At 46.5% G+C, this 24,519-nt stretch overlaps 1 protein-coding gene across 1 annotated transcript in view; it reads right to left on the bottom strand.

The window, feature by feature from the left end:
* RETREG1 (reticulophagy regulator 1) overlaps positions 1 to 23,361 on the bottom strand; it is a 140,644-nt gene extending 117,283 nt beyond the window's left edge. Inside the window, exon 1 of the mRNA XM_039470396.2 lies at positions 22,934 to 23,361. Within this exon, the coding sequence (XP_039326330.2) occupies positions 22,934 to 23,244 (311 nt within the window). The 5' untranslated portion in view covers positions 23,245 to 23,361. The remainder of the gene's footprint in view (positions 1 to 22,933) is intronic.
* Positions 23,362 to 24,519: the final 1,158 nt, after the last annotated feature.

The raw sequence follows: 24,519 nt of genomic DNA, 5'->3' as shown, positions 1-24,519 counted from the left end.
CAAAGAACTATAAATCATTCTACTATAAAGACACTTTCACACATATGTTTACTGTGGCACTGTTCACAATAGCAAAGACTTGGAACCAACCTAAACGCCCATCAATGATAGACTGGATAAAGAAAATGTGGCACATATACACCATGGAATACTACGCAGCCATAAAAAAGGATGAGTTCATGTCCTTTGCAGGGACATGGATGAAGCTGGAAACCATCATTCTTGGCAAATTAACACAAGAACAGAAAACAAACACCACATGTTCTCACTCATAAGTGGGAGCTGAACAATGAGAACACATGGACACAGGGAGGTGAACATCATATCCTGGGGCTTATTGGGGGATGGGGGGCTAGGGAAGGGATAGCATTAGGAGAAATACCTAATGTAGATGACAGGTTGATAGATGAAGTAAACCACCATGGCATGTGTATACCTATGCAACAAACCTGCACATTCTGCACATGTACCCCAGAACTTAAAGTATAATAAAAAATATATATTTTATATATATTATATAAAATATATATATAATATTTAAAAATATATAAATATATGTAAATATACACACACACACCATTTTTTTTTAAACCCTTTGGGAAGCATCAGACAACACAAATGGCTCCTGGATATCGACTTAGACAAATCTCATTTCTTCCCATTCAGAAGACCTGGCCTCTGATAACCAATAGAAGTAACTCTGGCTCACCTAATTTGCCCCGTACTAAAGTCACATGGCGGTGGTGTGGCTCAGGTCAAATAGAATGGTGCCCTGCTCACTCGTGCGTCCCCACCACCAGCAGAGCTACAGTAAACGCACCACCCTCAAATCTAAGCGGCCATATTTACTGTGAAAGCCACACCAAATCAGAATACAACAAACATCTGGGCTTCTTTCTAGACAACTGGTAGTTACAGCAAAAGGCCAAAGATCATCACTGGCATTCTGGCGATGGGAGCTCACAATTGCTTCTTTTGCCAACAGCTATTGTTGTTCAATGTCACAGGCCCACAGCAAACATGTATTGGACCCTGGTTTCACAGTCTAAAGATACAACCTGTCTGTAACAGGCAAAACCCACATACAACAGAGATTTGATGGACACAGTCAGAGCTGAAAGCTGGAACGTACACAGAATTAAATGTCTTAGTCATAGGGCGCACGAATGTACAAGTGTGCTGAACCTTGTGGCTATATTCAGTGACATGATTAAGAATCAAAATGTCTCCCGATACCCAACTTTCATTTTGATAAATGAAAGCTACTGTACACTAATATTAGTGAATTTAAAAGAACAGAAAAGCAATTTTTAAACTTATTTTCATTTAGTCACATTTTAAAATCTATTCTAATACACTTAGAACTTGAGCTAACCATGAAATGTCATTGTTAAATATCTTTAAATATGTAGATAGCTTTTATAAGGAAAAAAGTTAAATGCTTAACACAGCATTTTTCAGCTGGGTGCAGTGCCTCATGCCTATAATCCCACCAGCCTGGCCAACACGGCAAAACCCTGTCTCTACCAAAACACAGAAATTAGCTGGACGAGGTGGCACATTTCTGTAACCCCACCTACTTGGGAGGCTGAGGCAGGAAAATCACTTAAACCCAGAAGATGGAGATTGCAGTGAGCCAAAATCGTGCCACTGCACTCCAGCCTGGATAACAGAACAAGACTCCATCTCAAAAACATAAATAAATAAAAACAAAACCACACAGCATTTTTCATAGACTACATCACAAATCAGCTAAAAGTCTCTCACTGAAAGTTTCTGATGTTATACATGACATAATGATGCAAGCTGTTGTTTTCAATTTATCCAGAAGGTATCCGGAAGTTAAATTCAGAAGGTATGCCAGGAAGACATATATTCACTCCCAAAACAATGAAGAAAGAGATGAAGTAAGGTTTCCAGACTACAGTCAACACTCCGAGATATACCTAACCAGGTCACAGGAGCTCAGTTGCAGTACAGTTTCATGTAATATCCTTCCTTCAGCTTATGAGCCATTTTCTCCATGTGCGAAGATGGTATTTGGATTTTATGCAACTCATGAGCAACTGAGCCCTAGACCAGAAACCACGAAGCCATCTCCTGACTCATGGTGACATTCCCGTCAGGGTGGCAGTCATGTGCAGTGCTGTACACAGGCCCCCAACCCTTGCTGTCCTAATAAACTCCCTTAATGGTTCCTTGCTTTTATATTTTGTTTTTATTTCACATGAAAGATCACTTTTTTATGTTCTGAGTGCATGTATGCGTTGTTTGTAGACGCCCTGCACCATGCTTAATAGCTACAGGAGAGCTTAATTTAAAGAGGTCAACAGCTCTTTTAGAGAGATTTTATTAACCAAAACAATTCCCTACGTTGTGTTATGATAACTAATATAACTACCGTATTTAAGTGACTACGTCCATTTTAACAGGTCTTGGTGTTGCTTTGGCAGACACAAGTAATAACTTGTTAGTTACGAGCATACAGAGAAATGTTTCCTTTGAATAGTAAGTGCATTTTCAACGGCCAAAATCTCCTTCTGTGAAACGGTTTCTGGATGGAGTTACTCTCATCATTTCAAAGATGAACTACCATTGAAGATGTGGTCAAACAGAAGCTATTTCTACTAAGAGCAAGAGGCTGCTCTTGACTGCCTCTTTATATCCAAGTGACTTTTAGCAAACCCTGGCTCATTTGTTGGGGGTGGGCAGCGGGGGAGAAGGGGCAGAAAGCCTGAATCACATAGCTAAGAGCTTTTTAGGGTCCTGGAAGATCACGGGGAGACCTGTCAATACTCCTGACCCTCAAAAGACCTGCAAAGACATGGTTGGGTCAACACAGTAAAGTTCCCACACTGACCTGCAGAATATAATTAGTAATTCTGACACTTGGGAACATTATTATTTTGCCTTCCTAAGTTTCATCATGTTCGCTGTCTCAACACTTAGCACGTGCAGTTTAAAAAAGGGGTCAGGAGACTCTGATATGGGTCATGATGTGACCAGCTGAGGGACCTTGGAACTCAGTTTCTTCCTCTGTAACACAAGGTGGTTAAACTGGAGCAAAGATTTCCCCGCCTTTCGTTTCATCAAATGGATGTCTTCTTTTGAAAGGTTTTAGCTGCTAATGAAACAAATAATATGGTTTACTAGGTCAAAGCTGGTGCAACTTGATCACAGAAATAATTACCTTCCATGAGGTGTTTGAAATACTGAAAACAGATTAGCGCCTTCAAAGAACTGGGCAGCCCTGGGTCCTATATGATTCCTACATGATTCTTTTGCTGAAATCTACTACTCCAGAGGCACATTTCTTTCAGTGCTACACAGACTGAAAAAACACATGCAAAACTGCCAGAGTGGCTTTTTGGACGGTGACAGGAAGAAATCAGCACCCATGTAGCATTAAGCATTACGCTCCAAGACAAACCTAAAATGTAAGCAGTAGTGACACTCTCAACTCGATGCATGCTGGTCAATCACAGACTACAATATTTGTTTTGGAAGTTGTGCTTGAACTGGAATACTTGTTTTGAAAGTTGTGCTTTGAAACATCAAGGTATGAATTCTCTACTCATTCAGTTAAGCACAGTCTATTCCGGTAGTTCCCATGAAGCCAGGCCAATTACCTGGCCTGACAGGCACCCTCCAGGGCAGAACTCAGCAAAGCCCACAACATCCAGCCAGGCAACCTCGCTGCAACTCGAGGGGATGCCGCTCACGCTGTTTTCCGTGTGGGTACCCGGAGATACGCAGCACAGAAGCCCTGCGTCACCTAGAGAATGGACCACAAAAATCATGTGCAGCTTCTCTACAGCAAGCAGATGATGGGCCTTGGCAGTACGAAAGGCAGAAAGAAATGCTTTAAGCTTGTCCTGAAGATCAAAAGCAGGAGAAATAATGGCACAGGAGTCTGGCTGCTTCTCTGCTTACCTATGTTCTAGAAGTGATCGGTCAACAGTTAAGACTACTGACATTTGTCAGACAACAGAGAAATGCATCTACACCAAAGGACATGGAAAGAATCCTAAACAGGTAGGCTAGCAAATGCATTTAATGGGCAAAATAACCCAGCAAGCAGAGGACAAGCTACAATCAGGCCGCCCAGGTGTAAAACAGTTGGAACCGCACGAGTGTGGCTGTGTGCCCTGGCAAGTCACTTGACTTCTCTGTGCCTCACAATGCCTTTATCATTGCTAATATTAACAATGACAGCTACCTCCTCAAACAGTTGTTACGTATACAGAGTGGGAGATACTACAGGTGAACTGCCTAAAATATCTGGCACAGGATAAGTGCTTCACATGCATTAGTTCTGAATTGTAACATTATCCTTATTCACTGATTTGTCACTGTACCTTTGTCATTAAAGCCAAAGCATCATACATCTTAATAACCCCTAAACTTGGTGCCACAAAAAGCACACTACCTTTCTCTGCTGGGCTCTGAGTACCCTCAGGGAGCCTAGGAGTCTCTCTCAGGGTGGCAGTCTGGGCTGGACCAGGCCCCACCCTCAGCCTGAAGTCAGCCACCCTTCCAGAACCCCTCCCAGGGAGAAGGGCACTTCCAACTGGCACTGCCCTCAGGCCTCCTCCACCCACAAGGGTGACCCCACCAGTGTGTTCCTATAGAAAAGTAACATCTGAAGTTCTAACCATACATCATACAGATTTGTAGGCTGGGTTTGGTGGCTCACACCTGTAATCCCAGCACTATGAGAGGCTGAGGCAGATGGATCACCTGAGGTCAGGAGTTCAAGACCAGCCTGGCCAACAGGCAAAACCCCGTTTTCCCCTTAATATCCCACTCTCCAGCCTCCAACATGCCTCCCACATGCCCCTCCTCACTGCCCCTCAAATGCTTTCTACAAAAATCTATCACATCAGTGCCAGGGGATGTTTATAACGGCCCAGCAGTTCTCCAGGCCTGAAAGAGGTCCCAGTCCTGGAACTGGTGCCCAAGCCCTTCAGGGTCTGGACCTGCCTCCCTTCCACCCTCACCTCCTGTGACCACTGGTACAACTTCCTTGCCCCACGGGTAAGAAACTACACCGGAGGGGCCTGGGCAGCCCTTGCTGCTGACTGCACTCTGGATGAAGCCCAAACCCCCCACTCCAGTGCCAGGCTCTTCACCATGCCCTACCTCCTGCCCCACCTCACCCCCTCCCCTTCCATCTCCCACCTCCCAACCACACAGAAGTCCTTGCACTCTTTCGGCAGCCCACACTCCTCCTTCTGGACGTTCACACACGCTGCTCCCTTGGCTTGGAACAACTCCTTCCCCTGCACACCCCGGCAACCTGGCCAATGCCTACTGACTCTTTAGGTCCAGCTAAAATGTCACTTCTAGGTCTTTCATGACTACCAACCACCATGGCTGCCCCTCCTACATACCGCTAGCATGGCACTGATGAGAACATGTGGGAAAGGACCCCTGACCTGAGTTTCTTCCGCAGATAGTGAGCTCCGTGAGGGAAGAAGACACCCTGTTCCCAGCGTCCAGCACTGTGATTCTACCTGCCATGTTCTCAGTGAGCATTTGCTAATGAAACGAACCGGGGCCATGTTGCTCACTGTCACCCTTGTAGCTTTCACGGTTCCTTCAGCCTGGAAGGCCCTGCTTCTGTGGACTCACCCAAACCACTTCTACTTATCATGCTCAATTCACAGAAGTGTGACCTCCCTGGAGTCACCAGATTCGGAGGACTTCCGCTCCTTCCCACAGCAGCAGCATCCTGGATACCTGTTACTGGAGCTTGTCATACAGACTAGTTGCAGCTTTCCGTGTCATCTCTCCCAAGAGATTTTAGACACTAAGAACCGCCTTTAATCTTCCTTTATAACCATTCTTTATAAGTGACAGACCCCACCAAGTCCTTCAAGGCCCACTACAGTTAAAGTTCAACATCAGATCAAGGTAGGCTGAAGACACCTAGAATTTAGAGTTTGATACTAATGGTGCCCTTTATTCACCAAATCATGCTCTATTTGTTTTTTTAAATTTTACAGGCTGGGCCGGGCACAGTGGCTCAGACCTGTAATCCCAGCACTTTGGGAGGCCGAGGTGGGAAGATCACAAGGTCAAGAGATCGAGACCATCCTGGCCAATACAGTGAAACCCCATCTCTACTAAAAATACAAAAACTAGCCGGGTGTGGTGGCACACACCTGTAGTCCCAGCTACTCGGGAGGCTGAGGCGGAAGAATCGCTTGAACCCAGAAGGCGGAGGTTGCAGTCAGCCAAGATTGTGCCACTGTGCTCCAGCCTGGTGACAGAGCAAGACTCTGTCTCAAAAAAAAAAAAAAATGTACAGGCTGGGTACAGTGGCTCATGCCCGCAATCCCAGCACTTTGGGAAGCCGAGGTGGGAGGGATCGCTTGAGAGGTGGGAGGATCACTGTGTTACCTAGGCTGGTCTCAATCAGGAGTTGAGTGAGACCCTGTATGGCTTCCCCATCTCTATAAAAAATTTTAAAAATTAGCTGAGTGTGGTGGCGCAGACCTGTCGTCCCAGCTACTTGGGAGGCTGAGTTGGGAGGACTGCTTGGGTCCAGAAGTGGAGGTTGCAGTGAGCCAAGATCACACCACTGCACTCCAGCTGCGCCAACAGAGAAGCACCCTGTCTCAATAAGACAGAAAAAAATAAATTTTTACAAATAAAAGGAAATGCTGTAATAAAATGCCATTCTCATGCTTTAATGAAACTAGCCAGAACCAAATATACTCTATTCAGTAATATTCTACTCAGTAAACTTTCCAAAATCTAGACATATATTACCACTCAGCAATAAAGTATTATCATGCCCATTTTTAATTTAAAATCGACAAAGTGCTGCACTTGAATTGGATAGGAATTATCACAACCACATAGTATTGTGGAAAAGAAATGGTAAAAGAGCAGAAATTCTTCTTCTCAAGGGAGGTGAGCAGAGAACTGGGGCACCTTTCCACAAGCATGGGAACTGCAAGGAAGTGGATGAAAAGGCAGGTGTCACTGCAGTGTTACCCATTCACTTACCGTATGCTATGGTGCTGGGATACAGGGCTGAAGCAAGAGACTGCTCCCCGCCCTCCTGGAGGCATATGGCACAGTGAACACACATATCTTTCTCCTCTCCCTCCCTAAACCACACCAGAATAAAAAGTAAGAATACAATAAAGATATGCAAGCATGAAGCTAAAAGAAAGCAGGGAAGAAGACAACAGGGTGGATATCAACAAACGTCTAGAAGACGGAAAGCAAGCTCCAGGGTGGTCACTGGGCAAGCATCAGAAAGAGCGCTGGGAATTTCAAAGGCATAAGGAGAAGGTCCCCAAAAGCACGTCCCCCTGAGCTGCAGGTCCCAGGAAAGCTGGGAGGTGGGGGAGTGGAAGGTACTGGGAGAAGGCAGGGGCCAGGACAGGTATGAAGATGTCACCCAGGCTTGAGTGCGGTGGCGCAACCTTGGCTCACTGCAACCTTCACCTGCCTGGGCTCAAGTGATTCTCCTGCCTCAGCCTCCTAAGTAGCTGGGATTACAAGGGCACACCACCACGCCCAGCTAATTTTTGTGTGTGTGTGTTTTTTTTTTTTGTAGAGACGGGGTTTCACCATGTTGGCCAGGCTGGTTTTGAACTCCTGACCTCAGGTGATCCACCCGCCTCAGCCTCCCAAAGGGCTAGGGTTACAGGTGTGAGCTACTACACCCAGCCTTCAAATCTGTATGATGAGCAGTTAGAACTTCAGATCTTACTGCCCACCCTTGCCAGGTCATGAGAGGGGACTCCTCCTCCACCCCAATAGAAGTAGGAGGTTGTTCTCTGAAAAAATTAAAGTGGAAGGGCTTCAGACCCCGGGGGTAACAGCACAGAAGAGAGCAGGGCAGAGGAACCACGCTGAGAACAGGGAGCCGATGTCAGGCAGCATTCTGACAGGGACTCCCACGTGTTCACCATCTCCCTGGCACAGCTCCCGGACCACTTGGAGTCAGGTGTCCCCTCCCTGCCTTACCCCCTCAGGAGGGGTCAGCATGCTGATGACCCTCAGTGAACACTGTAAAGTGGACACTCCTCAGCCCTGCACACTGTGCTCAGTCTTGAAGTCCTTTACTGTGAAACAGGAACGGGAATCTAAGGACTCATTAGATATTTCAGGAAACCCTTCAATACCTAAGAGAGACAAAACACACAGAAACAAGGAACTCAGAACACGCATGAGAAAACCTCCAACAAACTATCTTCTCCTTTTTATTAAGGAGGAGAAAAATCTAAGAATCAAAATCTCAGACTCAAAACAAGTGCATTCTAAAAGGAAAAAATCAAAAATGAGGAAAATGTCTTAGAACTAAAAATGAGACCAGAAATTTTGAAACAGTAGAATGCAAAAGATACAGGAGGGTTTCTGAAAGCAGAACAGAAGACAAAAATGAAAACAGAAAAGCTGAGAAAATCAGGAGCAATCCGAGAAGTCCAACATTTGGCCAGTAAGATTTCCAGAAAGAAAAAATAGGCTGGGTGTGGCAGCTCACATTTGTAATCCCAGTGACTCAGAAGGCGAAGGCCAGAGGATTGCTTGAGGCCAGGAGTTACAGACCAGCCTGGTCAACACAGCAAGATCCCACCTCAACAAAAATTTGAAAAATCTAGCCAGGCATGGTAGTGCGTACCTGCAGTCCCAGCTACTTGGGAGGCTGAGGTGGGAGGATCGCTTAAGCTATGATCTCCTCACTGCACTACGGCCTGGGTGTCACAGAGAGACTCTGTCTCTAGGAACAAAATTTAAAAAGAAACAAGAGAAAAGCAAACAAAACAAAGAGGAGGAATTTTGTTTTGTTTTCTTTTTTCTTTTTTTTTTTTTTGAGATGGAGTCGTGCTCCGTCACCCAGGCTTGAGTAGAATGGTGCAATCTTGGCTCATTGCAACCTCCACCTCCCAGGTTCAAGTGATTTTCCTGCCTCGGCCTCCCAAGTAGCTGGGATTACAGGCATGCACCAGCATGCCCAGTTAATTTTTGTATTTTTAGTAGAAGCGGGGTTTCACCATGGTGACTAGGCTGGTCTTGAACTCCTGACCTCAAGTGATCCACCCACCTCGGCCTCCTAAAGTGCTGAGATTATAGGCGTGAGTTACTGCACCTGGCCAGGAAATAATTTTTTAAAAACTTGAAGAAAAAAAATTTTTTTTTCAGAGAAAGAACTTTAAAATTTAAAAGACCTGAAGAATCTTTTTTTCAAATACAAAAGTTTCCAGCTGAGACTATTCATAAAACCTAGAACAATAAATGAAAAAAGGATTAACAGAGACCTATCGATTTGAAATATCAAATATCAATAATCAAGAGAAAAATCCCAGAATCTTCCAGGGAGAAAAACCAGGTCATCTATAAGAGATCAGGCACTGGCAGGTCTTTCACCAGCTCAAGTGCAATGGTAGAAACAAGAGAGGAGATGAGGAGGCAATGCTTCCAGTTCCTAAGGGCAATTCTTTCCAACTCAGAACTCTAAATCAAGCCAGACGAGAAATCCACAGCAAGGGTGGGATAAATACGTTTTCTGCATACAAGTTCTCACAACATGTATTTCCTTGGTACTCTCTCCAAGTGAGAGAAGGTGCTCTCCCCAAACAGAGGAAGGCTTCAGGAACAGAGAAGAAACAAATAGAAATCAAGAACTCGGGACAAGGGTGAAGGAAACCTTGCACTCTCATGAATATTCTCAAGAGGAAGAAAGGGGGGGCCTCCCCATTCAGGTTGTTGACTTTGTCCGAAGCCCCTGTTTTAAGCAAGGGTCTAGTATCAGGGGCTCCAACAGAGGAGAAACGGAAAACGATGGTGATAGAGTGTCCTGGGTGGACAGCAAGCCCAGTGGGGCATCAGGGAAGACCGGAACAGAATGATGGGAACTGGGAGAAGGCTGAGAACTCTGAGAGTAACAGCAAAATAATGTTGAACAGGAAAGGAAAGGAAAGGTAAACATGATACTCAGTTCACATAGGAACAATACTTACATAGTCATAATGCTTTCACCAAAACTTGTGATATCATTACAGTGGAAGGGAGATGAGAAGAGTTTATGTGAATTGGGGTGCAGGGGAAAATTAATGTCTTGGATTGCTGAATCAAAAACCAGCATTTTAAGAATTTTACTTAGAAAAGTCTATATAGAGCCAAGATCATAATAACAGTTGCTCCTAGAAACAGGACTGGGAAGAAACTGTTGCATTTTCATTAGAAACCCAGTGGAATTGATTGATATTAAAGATGTATGTGTGTGCAGGGGAGAGACTGATTTTCATACATGGTATTCTCTACATCATTTCCTACATATTCTTGCCATTTTAATTTTCTTCTTTGACCCAAGGGATACTTAACAGACTTTTAACAAGGTTTTAAGAATTAGAAAAACAAACACAGAGAAAAATTAACAAAATACCTTCCAGTGGCACCACAATCTCTGAAGAATATTTGCAGATATGAAACTGAAATTAACAAGCAAGATCTAGATGGAGTCTAGGCTGGGGACAACCTCACTGAAGAGGTGGCAGGTGGGGTTAATGACAGGGAAGGGACAGGGCAGGGAACAGAGATGTGGGCATCACAGTCCTGGTGGGAGAGGGGCTGCCCACAGAGCACGCAGCTTTGCGGGGTGGGCAAGAAGAGACACAGGCAGGTGTGAGCTCCCCTGTGCTCCCTCCATAATGGCGCCATGCCCACCCGCCCCCCCAGCCCAACCCCACCCTTGGAGTGGCAGCCGCACTCCTTCAGCACATGTCAGTCCCCAAACTCTAGAGTCACCTGGACTCGCATCCCACATTGCCTATCTCATGCAACTCTCTACACCACAAAGTGGTACAATCGGCTAAGAACAGGCCAGAGCCCACATGACATCTTACCTGTTAGGGAAAGTGTCACCCGCCCTGGGTCAAAATAGCACACACAAAAGGGAACTGAAATATGATGAAACTGGGCCACATGACAACCCAGAGAAATACACACCCTGCTCTGGTAATCAATGCCAAAAATGGAAAACAAAGGTGGTGGGGTGGGATCCTCCACGGGGTGAAGCCAGAGTTGGTGCCGAAATTTTACTTGGAAAAATAAATTAACCTTTTTATGTAAAGCAAATGGAGATAGCAAACTCGGCGCGTGAAAGCTGATGTTTTGATCTGAGTAAGAAATTAAGTCTTGTCTTCGAGAACCAGAGGGAAGAAGTCAAATTGAACTACACTCTGACTGTATCCTGCAATCTCCCCTTGCAGTCTACCTTATTGGCGGGGAAAGCAGAAACCTGTTGGAATCCCCATTCTGCCAAGTACCATTACTTTGGGACAAGTAACTTAAATGCCTTGAGCCCCAATATCCCCTATGCCGAACGGAGCAATGACACCTGCTGTATAGTGTGAGAATTAAATAAGGAAGCTCCACCAAGTGCTCAGCAAAGCAGGAGCCCCATAAATGGTGACTGCCATTATCAAGGATCACTGCAGAAATGCAGGAAATTATGCAAGGCCACAGAAAGCGTGCCACAAAATCATCAAAAGAAGAATGGCTAGGCCAGGCGCGGTGGCTCACACCTGTAATCCCAGCACTTTGGGAGGCCGAGGCGGGTGGATCACAAGGTCAAGAGATCGAGGCCATCCTGGTCAACATGGTGAAACCCGTCTCTACTAAAAATGCAAAAAATTAGCTGGGCATGGTGGTGCGTGCCTGTAGTCCCAGCTACTCAGGAGGCTGAGGCAGGAGAATTGCCTGAACCCAGGAGGCGGAGGTTGCGGTGAGCCGAGATTGTGCCACTGCACTCCAGCCTGGGTAACAAGAGTGAAACTCCATCTCAAAAAAAAAAAAAAGAAGAAGAAGAAGAAGAATGGCTCATTACACGATGGCTACAATGGTTTATCTAGAAACCTAGAAAGTCCACGTGGCCGCAACTCAGGAGAGCTCCCTCTGCCATCTGAGTTCATCTTTCAGGTGAAAGATCCAGTGAGTGTCTAGGAAGAGACGGGAGGCCAGCCTCCCAAGGGTGGCTCATGCTCTTTCTCCCAGTTCTAGGTTTACTCAGGAGCATGAAGGTGGCCACACCTCACTCAATGTGTCTTCACTTAGGTACTGCCTTTTTCATCCCTGAGACAAAAATGAGTCTTTCCAAAAACTGGAATCAGCAGCAAACAAAGAACATGACACTAAATCATTTGGCAAAATCTCTGAAAACACTTCACAGCTGCATGCTTCTAAAAGCACATTCAAAATGACACGTAGATATCTTGGACTCATTTTATCTTTAGCAAATGGGAAATTTCCCATAACAAATTTATTGTTAAACAAATATAGTACGGGGTGACTACGATACCAAAACTAGTAATACTCCATTAAAAATGCACCTTGGAAAAAAATGGTCAATGCGGACAAAGATGAAGATATAGGAACCTGATACAAAATGTCTGTACTGAAGAAATGGCCAAGCATAAATAATACCAAAAAAAAAGTGCAATCTAGCATTTTCCCCCAGACATTTGTGCTTCCCCACTAAAGCTTACAGCTGGCCTCTGCAGGTGCCTCGTCCTGCCTTAACCTCCTCAGCTGCAGCTGATTACCATCCTCCTTCGGAGAGAAATCAGACAACACATCTGACTCGTTGCCGCTTTGACTGCAGGTGCACTGGGTCCCCAGGAATCTTCCCGTAGGTCCCCAGGAATCAGAAGAAAGGGTGTCCTTCCCACCCAGCCCCTTTGGTCCTCCCCAGAGGCCCCCACCGTATCATCAATCTTGCCTCTCCATTGCCCCTTTCCCCACAAATTCTAGTGTCCTTTGGAATACCCACCCAGGCATCTCCAGGCATCTAGAGGATGGACCGAGAATGGGAGGGAGTAGACTGTTAAGATTCTACAGAGGTAATGAAAATAGAAACAATGGTGAAATGCAGCTTCTGACATTCAGAATAAGGTATCTCATGGGGGTGAAGGCCAAGCATTAGAGAAAGAGTACTTAGCCCACTTGGATTGCTGTAGCAAAACTACCATAAACTAGGTGGCTTATACATAACAGAAACTCATGCCTTACAATTCTAGAGGCTGGGGAGTTCAAGATCAAGGCACTGGTAGGCTTGGCATCTGGTAAGGGCTCACTGTCTGCTTTGCAGATGGCACCTTCTTGTTGTGTCCTCACATGGTAGAATGAGTGAACAAGCTACCTCTGGCCTCTTTTATAAGGGCATTCATGCCACTCATGCCACTCATGAGGACTCCCCCTTCATGACCTATCAGCCTCCTAAAGCCTCCACCTCTTAAAAATAATGCACTGGGGAGAAGGTCTCAACATATGAAATTTAAGGGGACACAAATATTCAGACCATGGCAGAGAGAAAAGATTTCCTAAACTACTTGAATTCCGTTGGCCAAGTTGGGAGCCAGCCTGAGAAACAAATCACAGAGGGGCCCAGAAGTAGAGAGTTGATAGCTTGGTCCTCCACTGAGCCACAATGCTGCAGCAAGGAGGTGGTGCCATGGAGAAAGGAGGGGAGTCTCCTCCCCTTGGGGTGTGATTTGGGTCCACCAGGACCCTGTAGAAACCGCTTCAGCTAAGGCCAGCAAGGAGCAATTGTAAGTTAAGTCCTGAATGGCATTTGTGATCGCCACACTGGCTGCTCCAGAACCACCCTCTCCTGAGACTCCCCCATGCTGCCACTCTCTCTCTCTCAAGGTGCTCTTTCTGGTCACCCACCTCGGTAATTCAGTCTCCCCAACACTCTCCCCCAGCTCTCTCCAAGAAATTTCACATGCTCCCAAGGCTCCAAGATCTAAACTCTAACACATGCAACTCCATACTTCAAACTCAACCTGCACCCTGAGCATCAGTCTAACACTGTAGTGACACGTGGATAATTCACCTGGTGAGCTACAGGTACGTCCAGTGTAACATCCCCAAACCTGGGCAAGCCCAGCCTGCTGCAACCTCAGCCACCCTTACATTAGTTAAGGTCACTACCAGGCACTCCTCATCTACCCCATAGCCTAAGTACTTCCCTGCCTTTCTCTACCCCTACCCACCAAATCATTCTGTCCTACCGATTTTATCTCCAGAGTCACCCCAAATCCATCTCCTCTTCCCCACCCCCACTACTTTGGCTCAGCCTCTCTGCCACCACGTGCTCCTGCAATGGTGTCCTAGCTGGTGCCTGGCCCCGGGCTCTTGCTCCCCTAATTCATCCAGAGGGGCTGGCAGAAAGCTGACGGGCAGCCTCCGACACAGGTGTAGCATGAAGTTCCGAGCCGAACAAACACCACTTCCCCCTTGCTCACCCAGCCCCAGCCACAATGGCCTCCCTGCTGCTCTGCAAACTCCCCAAGCCCACTCCCACCCCGGGCTTTTGGGCATGCCGTTCCCTCCGCCTGGAATACTCCACTCCAGAGTTCCCTGACTTGCTCTTCAGGTGTCTGCTAAGGCCACTTCCTGAAAGGCCACTGATGACCACTCAACAAAGTAGTAACTTCTGTCACTATCCCTTGTCCTTGCTTTAGTTTTCTTCATAACATCCAGCTCCTTCTAGCATTTTGTACATTTGTTGATTGTCTTTTTCCCTTTTCCACCACTTTCACTACTAGAATATAAGCTCTGGGAGAATAGGGACCTTATCTGTTTGTCCACTGCTAATCCCTTGCACCTAGAACAATATCCGCATATAGTACACACTCAAGAAATATTTGTTGCATGTTTTGGCCAGGCATGGTGGTTCGGCTGGCCAAAGCAGGTGGATCTCCTGAGGTCAGGAGTTCAAGATAAGCCTGGCCAACATGGTAAAACCCCGTCTCTACTAAAAATACAAAAATCAGCTGGGCATGGTGGCACGTGCCTGTAATCCCAGCTATTCCAGAGGCTGAGGCAGGAGAATCACTTGAACCCAGGAGACAGAAGTTGCAGTAAGCCGAGATAGTGCCATTGCACTGCAGCCTGGAAGACAGAGTGAGACTCTGTCTCAATTTAAAAAAAAAAAAAAAAGAAAGAAAGAAAGAAATACTTGTGGCATATTTAAATGGAGGTCCTGAAAGAACGAGAGGAATATGATGCTATTAATACTGGGGTGACAGAAAGGGACTGTTTATTTGATGTCATCCAAATTCCTTAGCATAGTCCAAGAGTAACCTCTTCAAAACCTGGCCCCAACCTTTGAATTTGCAGCCTCACCTCTGGGTATTCCCCCAGCAAGCGCATAAATCTCCCCTCCACTCCACTCTCACTGTCTTTATTTTTTTTTTCTTGTCACTTTCCTACAGCTTTACTATTTATACCAACGGAAGGTAATGCGAGGAAGCTAGTGCAATGCCACAGGCACTAAGGCAAAAGGCCTATGCATGGACTTTTCTAAATGGCCATGGTCTCCAACCACGGGTTCAAAACCAAATCTCACTGTCGCCCAGGCTGGAGTACAATGACGTGATCTCAACTCACTGCAACCTCCGCCTCCCAGATTCAAGTGATTCTCATGCCTCAGCCTCCCAAGTAACTGGGATTACAGGTGCATGCCACCATGCCTGGCTAATTTTTGTATTTTTAGTAGAGATGGGGTTTCACCATGTTGGCCAGGCTGGTCTTGAACTCCTGACCTCAAGTGATCTGCCTGCCTCAGCCTCCCAAAGTGGTGAGATTACAATTGTGAGCCACTGCCCCGGGCCCACTCTCACTGTCTTTAAATAGGCCCACCTTATTCATCATAGGGGAATATCCTCTAGTCCAGCTCATTTCACCAAACCTTTTTTAACATCTACAATGTTTCAGATCTCATGTGGATCCAGCAACTCAAGATTAATTCTCCATTCCCAAAGCAGACCCTCAGTGTGAGTCAGAAGAGTCTTCCCATTCTGAAAACATCCCAGGCTCATCGCCCGTTCGTTCCTGCATTGTCCTACATGGAAATCCCTCACCATGAACCTCACTTTTAAGTTACACCTTTTCTTCTAGGCTTATACAATAAATCTCACAAGGCTTTCAACTATTCCAAACCTCCCTGATCCCCACTTTGTCCTAAACTGTATAGCCCTAGAGACCGTGACACGCCATTCAGAACCATGACATACTCTCTTCATCAATTCACCGAATCAGTTCTGTCTCCTAAACCAGTGGGTTAGGTTCAGGCATTGAGCTTCTGGTATACCCGCTGGACCCAGCAGCACGCTGGGCAGGGAGCAGACACTCATTCACGGGTACTGGCTACCCAGACAGAACAAAGATAAGGCGAGGAACTTGGACCAGGCTGGCTGACAGTCTAAAAAGATCCTTCCCATTTATGCGGAAGCAACCTTCTCACAATATAATTTTTTTCACTCTGTGCCAAAATCACTAAGCGTAATTCTGTAATATTGAAAAAAGTAAGCCCTAGTGGTCTCCTATTGTTGTGTTGTTTTTTTTTGTTTTTTTTTTTTTTTGAGACAGAGTTTCGCTCTTGTTGCCCAGGTTGGAGTGTGGTGGCACGATCTCCGCTCACTGCAACTTCTGCCTCTTTGGTTCAAGTGATTCTCCTGCCTCAGTCTCCCAAGTAGCTGAGACTACAGGCATGTGCCACCACACCTGGCTAATTCTGTATTTTTAGTAGGGACAGGCTTTCTCCACGTTGTTCAGGCTGGTCTTGAACTCCCGACCTCAGGTGATCTCCCTGCCTTGGCCTCCCAAAGTGCTGGGGGAGCCACTGCACCCAGCCTCCTGTTGTTCTTTAGAGAGATGGAGTAGAAAAATCACTGAATTTAGGGAAAATGGATGCTGCTTCATTACCCAGCTTCAGCACTATTATCTAAGACGGTGCTAACACAGCTGCCACTAGTTATGTGTGGCTATTTAAACTTACACTCAAATAAAAGTAAAATGATATCCCGAGTGCCACTAGCCACATTTCACATGCTCAACAGCCACGAGAAGCTACTGGCTACCATAACCCGCAGCACAAAGGTAGACGATGTCTGTCACTGCAAGCATTCTTTGAACAGTACAGGTCAATGTCATCTTTGGGGCTAACTTTTCTGGGCCTCTTGTTTCCTCCTGTGTAAAATGGGAACAACACACACCTCACTGTGTTCCTGCAAAGTTTAAATACAATGCTACATGTGAACACCCTTTATCATAACTTTAGTAAAGTTTGACAGACTGTAACTGAATATAACTATCCATATAGCCATATTTTGACAAAGCACTAAATGATATATATTTACTTATTTCTAAGAATCTAACAACCAGCAACAGTAGTGTCTGTAAAAGGGAGTTACTGTCAACTGGAGTAAAGAAATTCTGTCTCAGGCTGTGAGACCAGAAGGATGCCGTCCGGGAGGAAGGGAGAGAGTACGCAGTGGTCAGACCACCTCAGGAATGCTGCCCCCCAGGCAGAATATGGATGAACTGAAGCCCAGCCAAAAGCATCTGCAAACCAGACAGCACAACGGTGAGTGGAGGAGGCCGAGATTTCTCAGCCGGGGAAGAGAAGACTTGGCAGGAACCAAGAAGAGAATGGATTTTGAAACAGACAAAGGATGGTCCTGGGGAGGCACCTACCTCCTGGGCAGCTGCAGAGACAATCAAGAGATGGCCTTAATGTAAGGAAAACATTGACTAGTGAGTGTTGCCCGGCAATGGAATTGCTGTCTCATAGAGAAGATAGCTCACAATTTCAGAAAGTGCTCAAACATAGAGGTTTCCAAACTGGAACATGTCTCCAATCACCTGCAGAGCTGGAGAAAGCCCAGATGTTTTGGACCCACCCACAGAGATTCCTGTTCAGTGAGTGTGGAGGAGGCCCATGATTTTTCATCTCCAGGTGACGCTGGTGATGTGGGTGCTGCTGGCCCAGGACCTCACTTTGCGAGGTATGGCTCTAACACCAACTGGAGCACCCCATTCATGCTGGCGGAGAAGGAACGCCTGACATCAAGTGGGAGGTTGAACCCTGCAACCTTCAAAACAACTTGACAGTGCTCCGAAGACTATCGATGGGTCCTGCTGGCATTCGGGACCGCCGGGTGCCCAGCCTGAAAAGTCAGAGTGCCCAGGTCTCCTGCCAGGTATGCCCATGTGTGGCCACTCGGGCAAATCACTTTCTTACAGTTTTACTATTTATCTCAATAGAAGGGAATGCTGTTGTCATTCATCGCCACGGGCACTAAGGAAAAAGGGCTATGCATGGACTTTTCTAAATGCCATGGTCTCCAACCAGGGGTTCAAAACCAAATCACATCAGAGAGGCTTTGTAGGCTGCAGCGGTAACATGCCCAAAAGAAGAGCTGCATTATAAGCCATTAAATTTCAATACGGCAACCAGCAAGACTGAGGAGACGGACCTTTTACTCCATTCGGTGCCAATCCAAGGCCACCATCAGGGCTTACCACTTCCTTCACCAAAAACACACTTCACACAAAGATTTCTACCTGATGTTTTCTAATAGCTTTATTCATAATAGTCAAATGTGAAAATTACCTGAAGGAACATCAACTAGCGAATGGATAAATAAATTGTGGTACAGCCTCAAGGCAGTATACTACCCAGCAATATAAAGCAGGAAATCACTGACACACGTACCAGGGATGAAGCACAAAGCTACGCTGAGTAAGCAAAGCCAGATACAAAAGACATCATGCACTTTGGGAGGCCGAGGCAGGCGGATCTCTTGAGGTCAGGAGTTTGCAACCACCCTGGCCAACATGGTGAAACCTCGTCTCCACTAAAAATGTCAAAATTAGCCAGGTGTGGTGGTGTGTGCCTGTAATCCCAGTTACTCAGGAGGCTGAGGCAGAAGAATCGCTAGAACCCGGAAGGCAGAGGTTGCAGTGAGCCGAGATCACACCACTGCACTCCAGCCTGGGTGACAGGGTGAGACTCCATCTCAAAAAACAAAAGACGTCACCCTAAATAACATCGTTTATATGAAACTTTAGAGAAGTCCAACCTAGGCAACAGTGACAGAAGCAGATCAGTCCCCAGGGGTAGGTGCTGATAGGACAGGGATGCAAAGAGGTCTTTACAGGTGATGAAATATTCTAGATCTCCACTGCCACTGTGGTTACACAAGCACACACAATACATTTGACTGTATATTTACAGTATGTGCATTTTATTGGTGGTAAACCACAAAAAGTTAATCCTTTAAAAACAAAAATAAACCCGTCATTTCCTATTACATTGGGCTCACTCTATTTCAGGATGTGCTTACAAGTATAACATCGGTTGCTTCTGAGAGGAAACTGTGTAGACAGGGACAGGCGTGGGAAGACGATTTCAAAATGTTTACCCTTTTGTACATTTAAACGTCTGAACTATAAGCCTATGTTAGTTAATGTTTAAATAAATAAAATTTTAAATGAAGGAAAAACTCTAAAAACACGTTCTTCATTGGTGACATGAGTGAGATAACATCATCTGAGGCCCCTCATCACCACAAAACTATTGGACTGTTGCCCAATCTATTTCAGTTGTGGAAACCTTGCTTTTTGAGACAGGCGCTCTATGTGACCTATATTTTACCAAACTCCACTGAGTTCTCAGTGAATATCATTTTTTAGCATTTTTTCATATGTTAGCATTTTTCATAAAATATACCATAAGAATGCATATGTGCGTGTGTGCCTGCATGTATCTGATTCAAGAACGTCTTTTATTTTCTTTGTAGTTTTTAATCTCCTATGTGTGTAACCTAATCAACCTGTTTGTTTCGGCACCATTTAAAGCTTCTTAATTGAATCATTCAGCATATATTATTTTGTGCATCTTTTAACCAAAATTACATTTGTAAAATTCATCCATGCTGTTGTCAAAGCTGTATTTTCATCATGATATGGGATCACAATTCATAATAAATAAATGAACCACAATGTACTTATCCATTAAAATATTTTGGACACTGCTACAAGGTATTTTTTTGGTCCCTGTTGTCTACAGAAAAAAACAAAGTCAAACACACAACATAGCATCTGAGGCAACGAATGTCCCCACAAACCACCTAGCCAACCTTGTCTCCCACGACCTTTTCTACCGACCCAGGCTGCTGCCACATCTGTGTACTGTGTTGTGGTTGAAACGTGTTCATTTTATTCCTCAGGGTTGGGATGCTGTGGATTATGAACCAGATTAGTTCTCCCAAACCATTCCCATCCACTGAGTCTGGTTCAAGCGCGATCTCCTGATGAAGAACCCCACCATCTCTTCCATCCACAATACCACTGTTCCCCAAAACCACGTCAAAATGAGTTCTCCTTTCCTGAACTTTCCACCACACTTAATTCATGCAACTTTGAGTTATACCCATTGGTTATGGCTGTGTCACAATTTTTGCCCAAAATCTTACAGATAATGGGCTTTCGAGTCAAATTCAAAATCCTAAAACCCACTGCTAATGCCAGGTGCTAAATCATTCAAAAATATAGGCTTAAAAGTTTATTTCCACAAAAATGAAATGACATCAATTAAAGTGAAAAGAACATCCCATTGCTTAAGACAGATGTGGTTGGGTTCCCATAGTTTTAAAATTGAATTTTTTCTTGTTTTTCTCATAGAAAATACAGAGCTTTAGAGTTCCTAAGACACATAATTTAAGATCATAATATAAGAGAATCACATAATTTAAGATCATTTGAGAAGAAATACATTATTTTAATAAAATGCAATGTCTTTGAAAATTATTTTAACCCCAAAGCAACAAATAAAAAGGGGAAAAAGGGTCGGGCGCGGTGGCTCACGCGTGTAATCCCAGCACTTTGGAAGGCCAAAGTGGGTGGATCACGAGGTCAACAGATAGAGACCATCCTGGTCAACATGGTAAAACCCCGTCTCTACTAAAAATACAAAAAATTAGCTGGGCATGGTGGCGCGTGCCTGTAATCCCAGCTACTCAGGAGGCTGAGGCAGGAGAATTGCCTAAACCCAGGAGGCGGAGGTTGCAGTGAGCCGAGATCGCACCATTACACTCCAGCCTGGGTAAAAAGAGCAAAACTCCGTCAAAAAAAAAAAAAAAAGGGAAAAAAACTAAATTTTAATGACATTAATAAATGGATCATAAGTTCAATGGATTATAATGGAAAAGCAACAAGTATTTCTGAATTTAAAGAACAGGACAGTCATTTTTGTCAAAGAAAATACATGCATGGAATGCAGATGCCTCAAACAGGAGATGAAACAAAACAGGTAAGGAGAAGGCTCTATCGAGGTTGAACGCCTGGCCAATGTGTCCTCTCCAACAGTCATAAATAAAATAGATGGAAGACAACACCCCTGAATAATACCAAATATGCCTTCCAATTATTTTATGCAAAAACATGATTTTCAATAGGTTGTCGTTAAAGAAAACACCATAGAAAAATTTTCAACTCATGTTACAGAAATGAGGCTAAAGTCTTTACTATAAAAATGGCTCCTATAAATCAATAAAGAAAAGAACAATGGCCCTACTTGAACAAATAGACAAAGGTTATTTATAAACAATGCAGAGTAAGGTAACTGTAGTGGCTCTTAAACATAAGACAAAATGCTCAATCACAGAGAATTGCAAAAGAAAATCATTTGGGGACGGTCTTTTTCACCCATCAGATTTGCAGGATCAAAAGTTTCATAAAACATTCTTGGTTAGGGTGTACCAAAGCAGGCAGGTAGTTAACACATTGATGATGGAAGTGCAATATGGTGATATCCGCCAAATTACAAGCGTACACGCCCTCTGACCCGGCAATTCCACTTCTGGGAAGTTATCCAAAATACTTGCATGTATGCAAAATGATGCATGTACAGGGTCATTGGCTATAACACTGAAACAGCAAAAGCTTGGAAACATCAGTGCCTTAGTAGGAGACAGGTTAAGTAATTTGAGACATCCTTACAATAGAATTCTGAAGCAGCTGAAAAAGAACAAGGAAGCAATCACCAAGAAATACTAAGAAAAGGAAGAGCTCATATGGTATTCCACAATTTGCATAGACTATGGCATATTTGCTGAAACATGCACTATCTGGAAAAAGACACAGGAAACTAGCAACACTAAGAAAAGGCCTAGCACAGACCTGCAGGACAATGTTTGCCTTGCTCAAGTTAACTTAGAAAATGACAGGCTGTGTATTTTGTGCAATTTATTTATTTCTCAACTTTAAGGTTAAGAAATCTCTGCCCTGTAACAAGGCACCTGTTGCGGGAGCTCTGCTTATTCTGCCCTGTGTGGGTCATGTTTGTTATGAGGACACTTAGGAAACAAAGAAGGCTTTTCTCCACCCTCAGTAGTGTGGTAACGGATGACAGGACACCACTCTCAACGAAGGAGCAGACACTCTCCTGGCTTTTTGGAGATACGAACCTGTTGCTCAGAGGCTAAGCATCCCCGTGTGTTCTCCCTGTACTTCGCCTAAAAATACGCCTGCGTTCCACACTGTGCACACCCAGGGGTGGGTGCTGGGCATACTCCACCTGCTTGTTTGCCTCCCGTTTTCTCATCAGGGAGTAAAGACAGTAAACCTAACCCTCCAGGGGAAGGAGAAACAAATCATTCAGGGCCCATCTCAGGTGACTGATGAGCGCGGCACCGTTTTGAACGTGTGCCTAATCTGGTCCAGATATGCCTGCTGGGGCCGCCGGAACCAAGGCACGCTCAAGCATGTTTGCTCCAGCAAGCTTGGGCGAGCAGGTCAAGACCTAAGAGTTTTAGGAAGCGGGCGGCCAAGTTTTCAAGCACGATGGGAACACCTGCAGGTGCAGGTGCCCGCGGGCAGTCCAACCACCTGGCTCTGAGGCTGGATCTGCACACGGAGGACAACTACGCACAGGGACGTGCGTCCGGAGGAAAGTTGCAGCGAGTGTCTGTCTACCTGTTCGAGACAGGAGGCCGAGACAGTGCGGCAGCGCTGACAAGTGTTTTGTCCCGCGGGCTCCCCCTGCACTGGGTCCCCGGGGAACCGGGCGCCCCAAGGTCACCTGCCCTCCTGAGCGCCCCCACCCTGCCCAAGCTCTCACCAGAACAGCAGGTTGGCAGCGATGAAGCCGAGCAGGCTCCGCAGCGGCCTCTTCCAGCTCAGCAGCTCGTCCGCGCGGCAGCCCAGCCACAGCACTGGCTCCCCGAGCAGCCAGGTCACTGCGGCGGCCGCCCGGCCCGCGGCCTCCTCCACCTGCAGCCCCGCGCCCTCCGCCGCCCCAGACTCCTGCGCTTCCTCCTCCTGGGGCGGCCGCTCTGCTGGGGGCGCCCGGGGCGGCGGCGGCGCCAGCTCCTCGGCGGCGGGAGCCGGGCATCCCTCCTCTGCGTGCTCCAGCGGCGCCGGGCTCGCCATCTTCGGCGGCGCTTCCAGGCGGGGACCGGGCAGGGCGCGCGCGGGGGCGCGCCTGGGTGTGGGCGCCGAGGGCGGGGCGGCGGCGGCAGGTCCCGGAGCCGGGCGCGCACCGCGGGGCGCAGGCGGCCGGGTGCCTTGTGACGTCACCGGCCGCGGAGGGGGCGCCGCCGGGGGAAGTGGGTGCGGCCGGGTTCGCGCAGGGGCGGGGCCCGGAGCTGGGCGGTGTCCACTGGGGGGTCCGGGCTCCTCCAGGGCCTCGCCGGGGACCCGAGGAAAACGACCTTCTTTTCCCTTGCAGCGGCGGGGGAGGGCGGAGTGGAGGACCGCACCTCGGTTCCGTATCCAAAGGAAGCCAAGGCTAAGGGCAAAATAGATTGGATATTTTCATTTTCTCAAACCAGGGTCACCGGTCGCCCAACTAGCAGCCACTGAGGGTGGTATCGGGGCGCCCCTTCCCCTGGCAGCGGATTTCAGCCCCCAGGGGCATCCCCCACCCCGGCCATCCCCAGCACCTTTGCAAGGACAGCAACACAGCCATAGCAGAGGTCTTGGGCACCCTGGGAATAACGTGCTGGTATAAATGTTGGATTGAGAAAGGAAGAAAAAACATCTGGGGTCAATTTGGGGCCCTCTCGTTTGACACGGGAGGAAACGCCAAGCAGCAGCGGTGGGGGAAGGTGCTTCCTCTCTCTCTTCTCTGTCTCTCGCTGTTTCTCTCTCTCTCTCTCTCTCCCCGCCTCTCCCCTTCTTCCTCTCCCCCTCTCCCCTCCCTGTGTGGCCAGGTGATCTGACTCAGACGTGCACGTTGGTCGTGAGTGCAGGGAGCTGACAAGCAAGAGACTGAACCTTTGCACATGTCAAACAAGGTTTGGCCTGCTTTGAAGCCAGTGATTTCAGAGCCACTTGGTCTCCGCGTCACGAGCAGGCATCAGGGCAGTGGTGGGTGGGGTGGCAGGGCACCCATCCTGAGACCTCCCATGCCCCATCTCTTGGGCCCCGGTGCTTCTGCGTGAGCGCCGAGAGAGGAACACAGTTCATTGGTTGTGCTTACTTTTCACTATTTGCATTTTTAAATTTCTTTCTTCTTTAATCTTCCTGGTCTTGCTTTTACTCTATGACATGCTCTTATCCCATCCAAAGGATTCTATCTGCAAATGAATCAGGGCATCTCATAAATCTTTACTGGCAACCAGCCTTCCTGCACAGGATGGAAGGGAGAGCAATGAAATTCCCTTGCGTCAAGGGAGCCTCTGGGGGAAAGTTCTGTAAGGCCTC

The sequence above is a fragment of the Saimiri boliviensis genome, chromosome 1 (genome assembly GCF_048565385.1).
Source record: "Saimiri boliviensis isolate mSaiBol1 chromosome 1, mSaiBol1.pri, whole genome shotgun sequence".
In the NCBI taxonomy this organism is placed as follows: domain Eukaryota; kingdom Metazoa; phylum Chordata; class Mammalia; order Primates; family Cebidae; genus Saimiri; species Saimiri boliviensis.
Note: the sequence above shows the minus strand (reverse complement) of the source record. Positions and strands in the feature narration are given on the sequence as shown.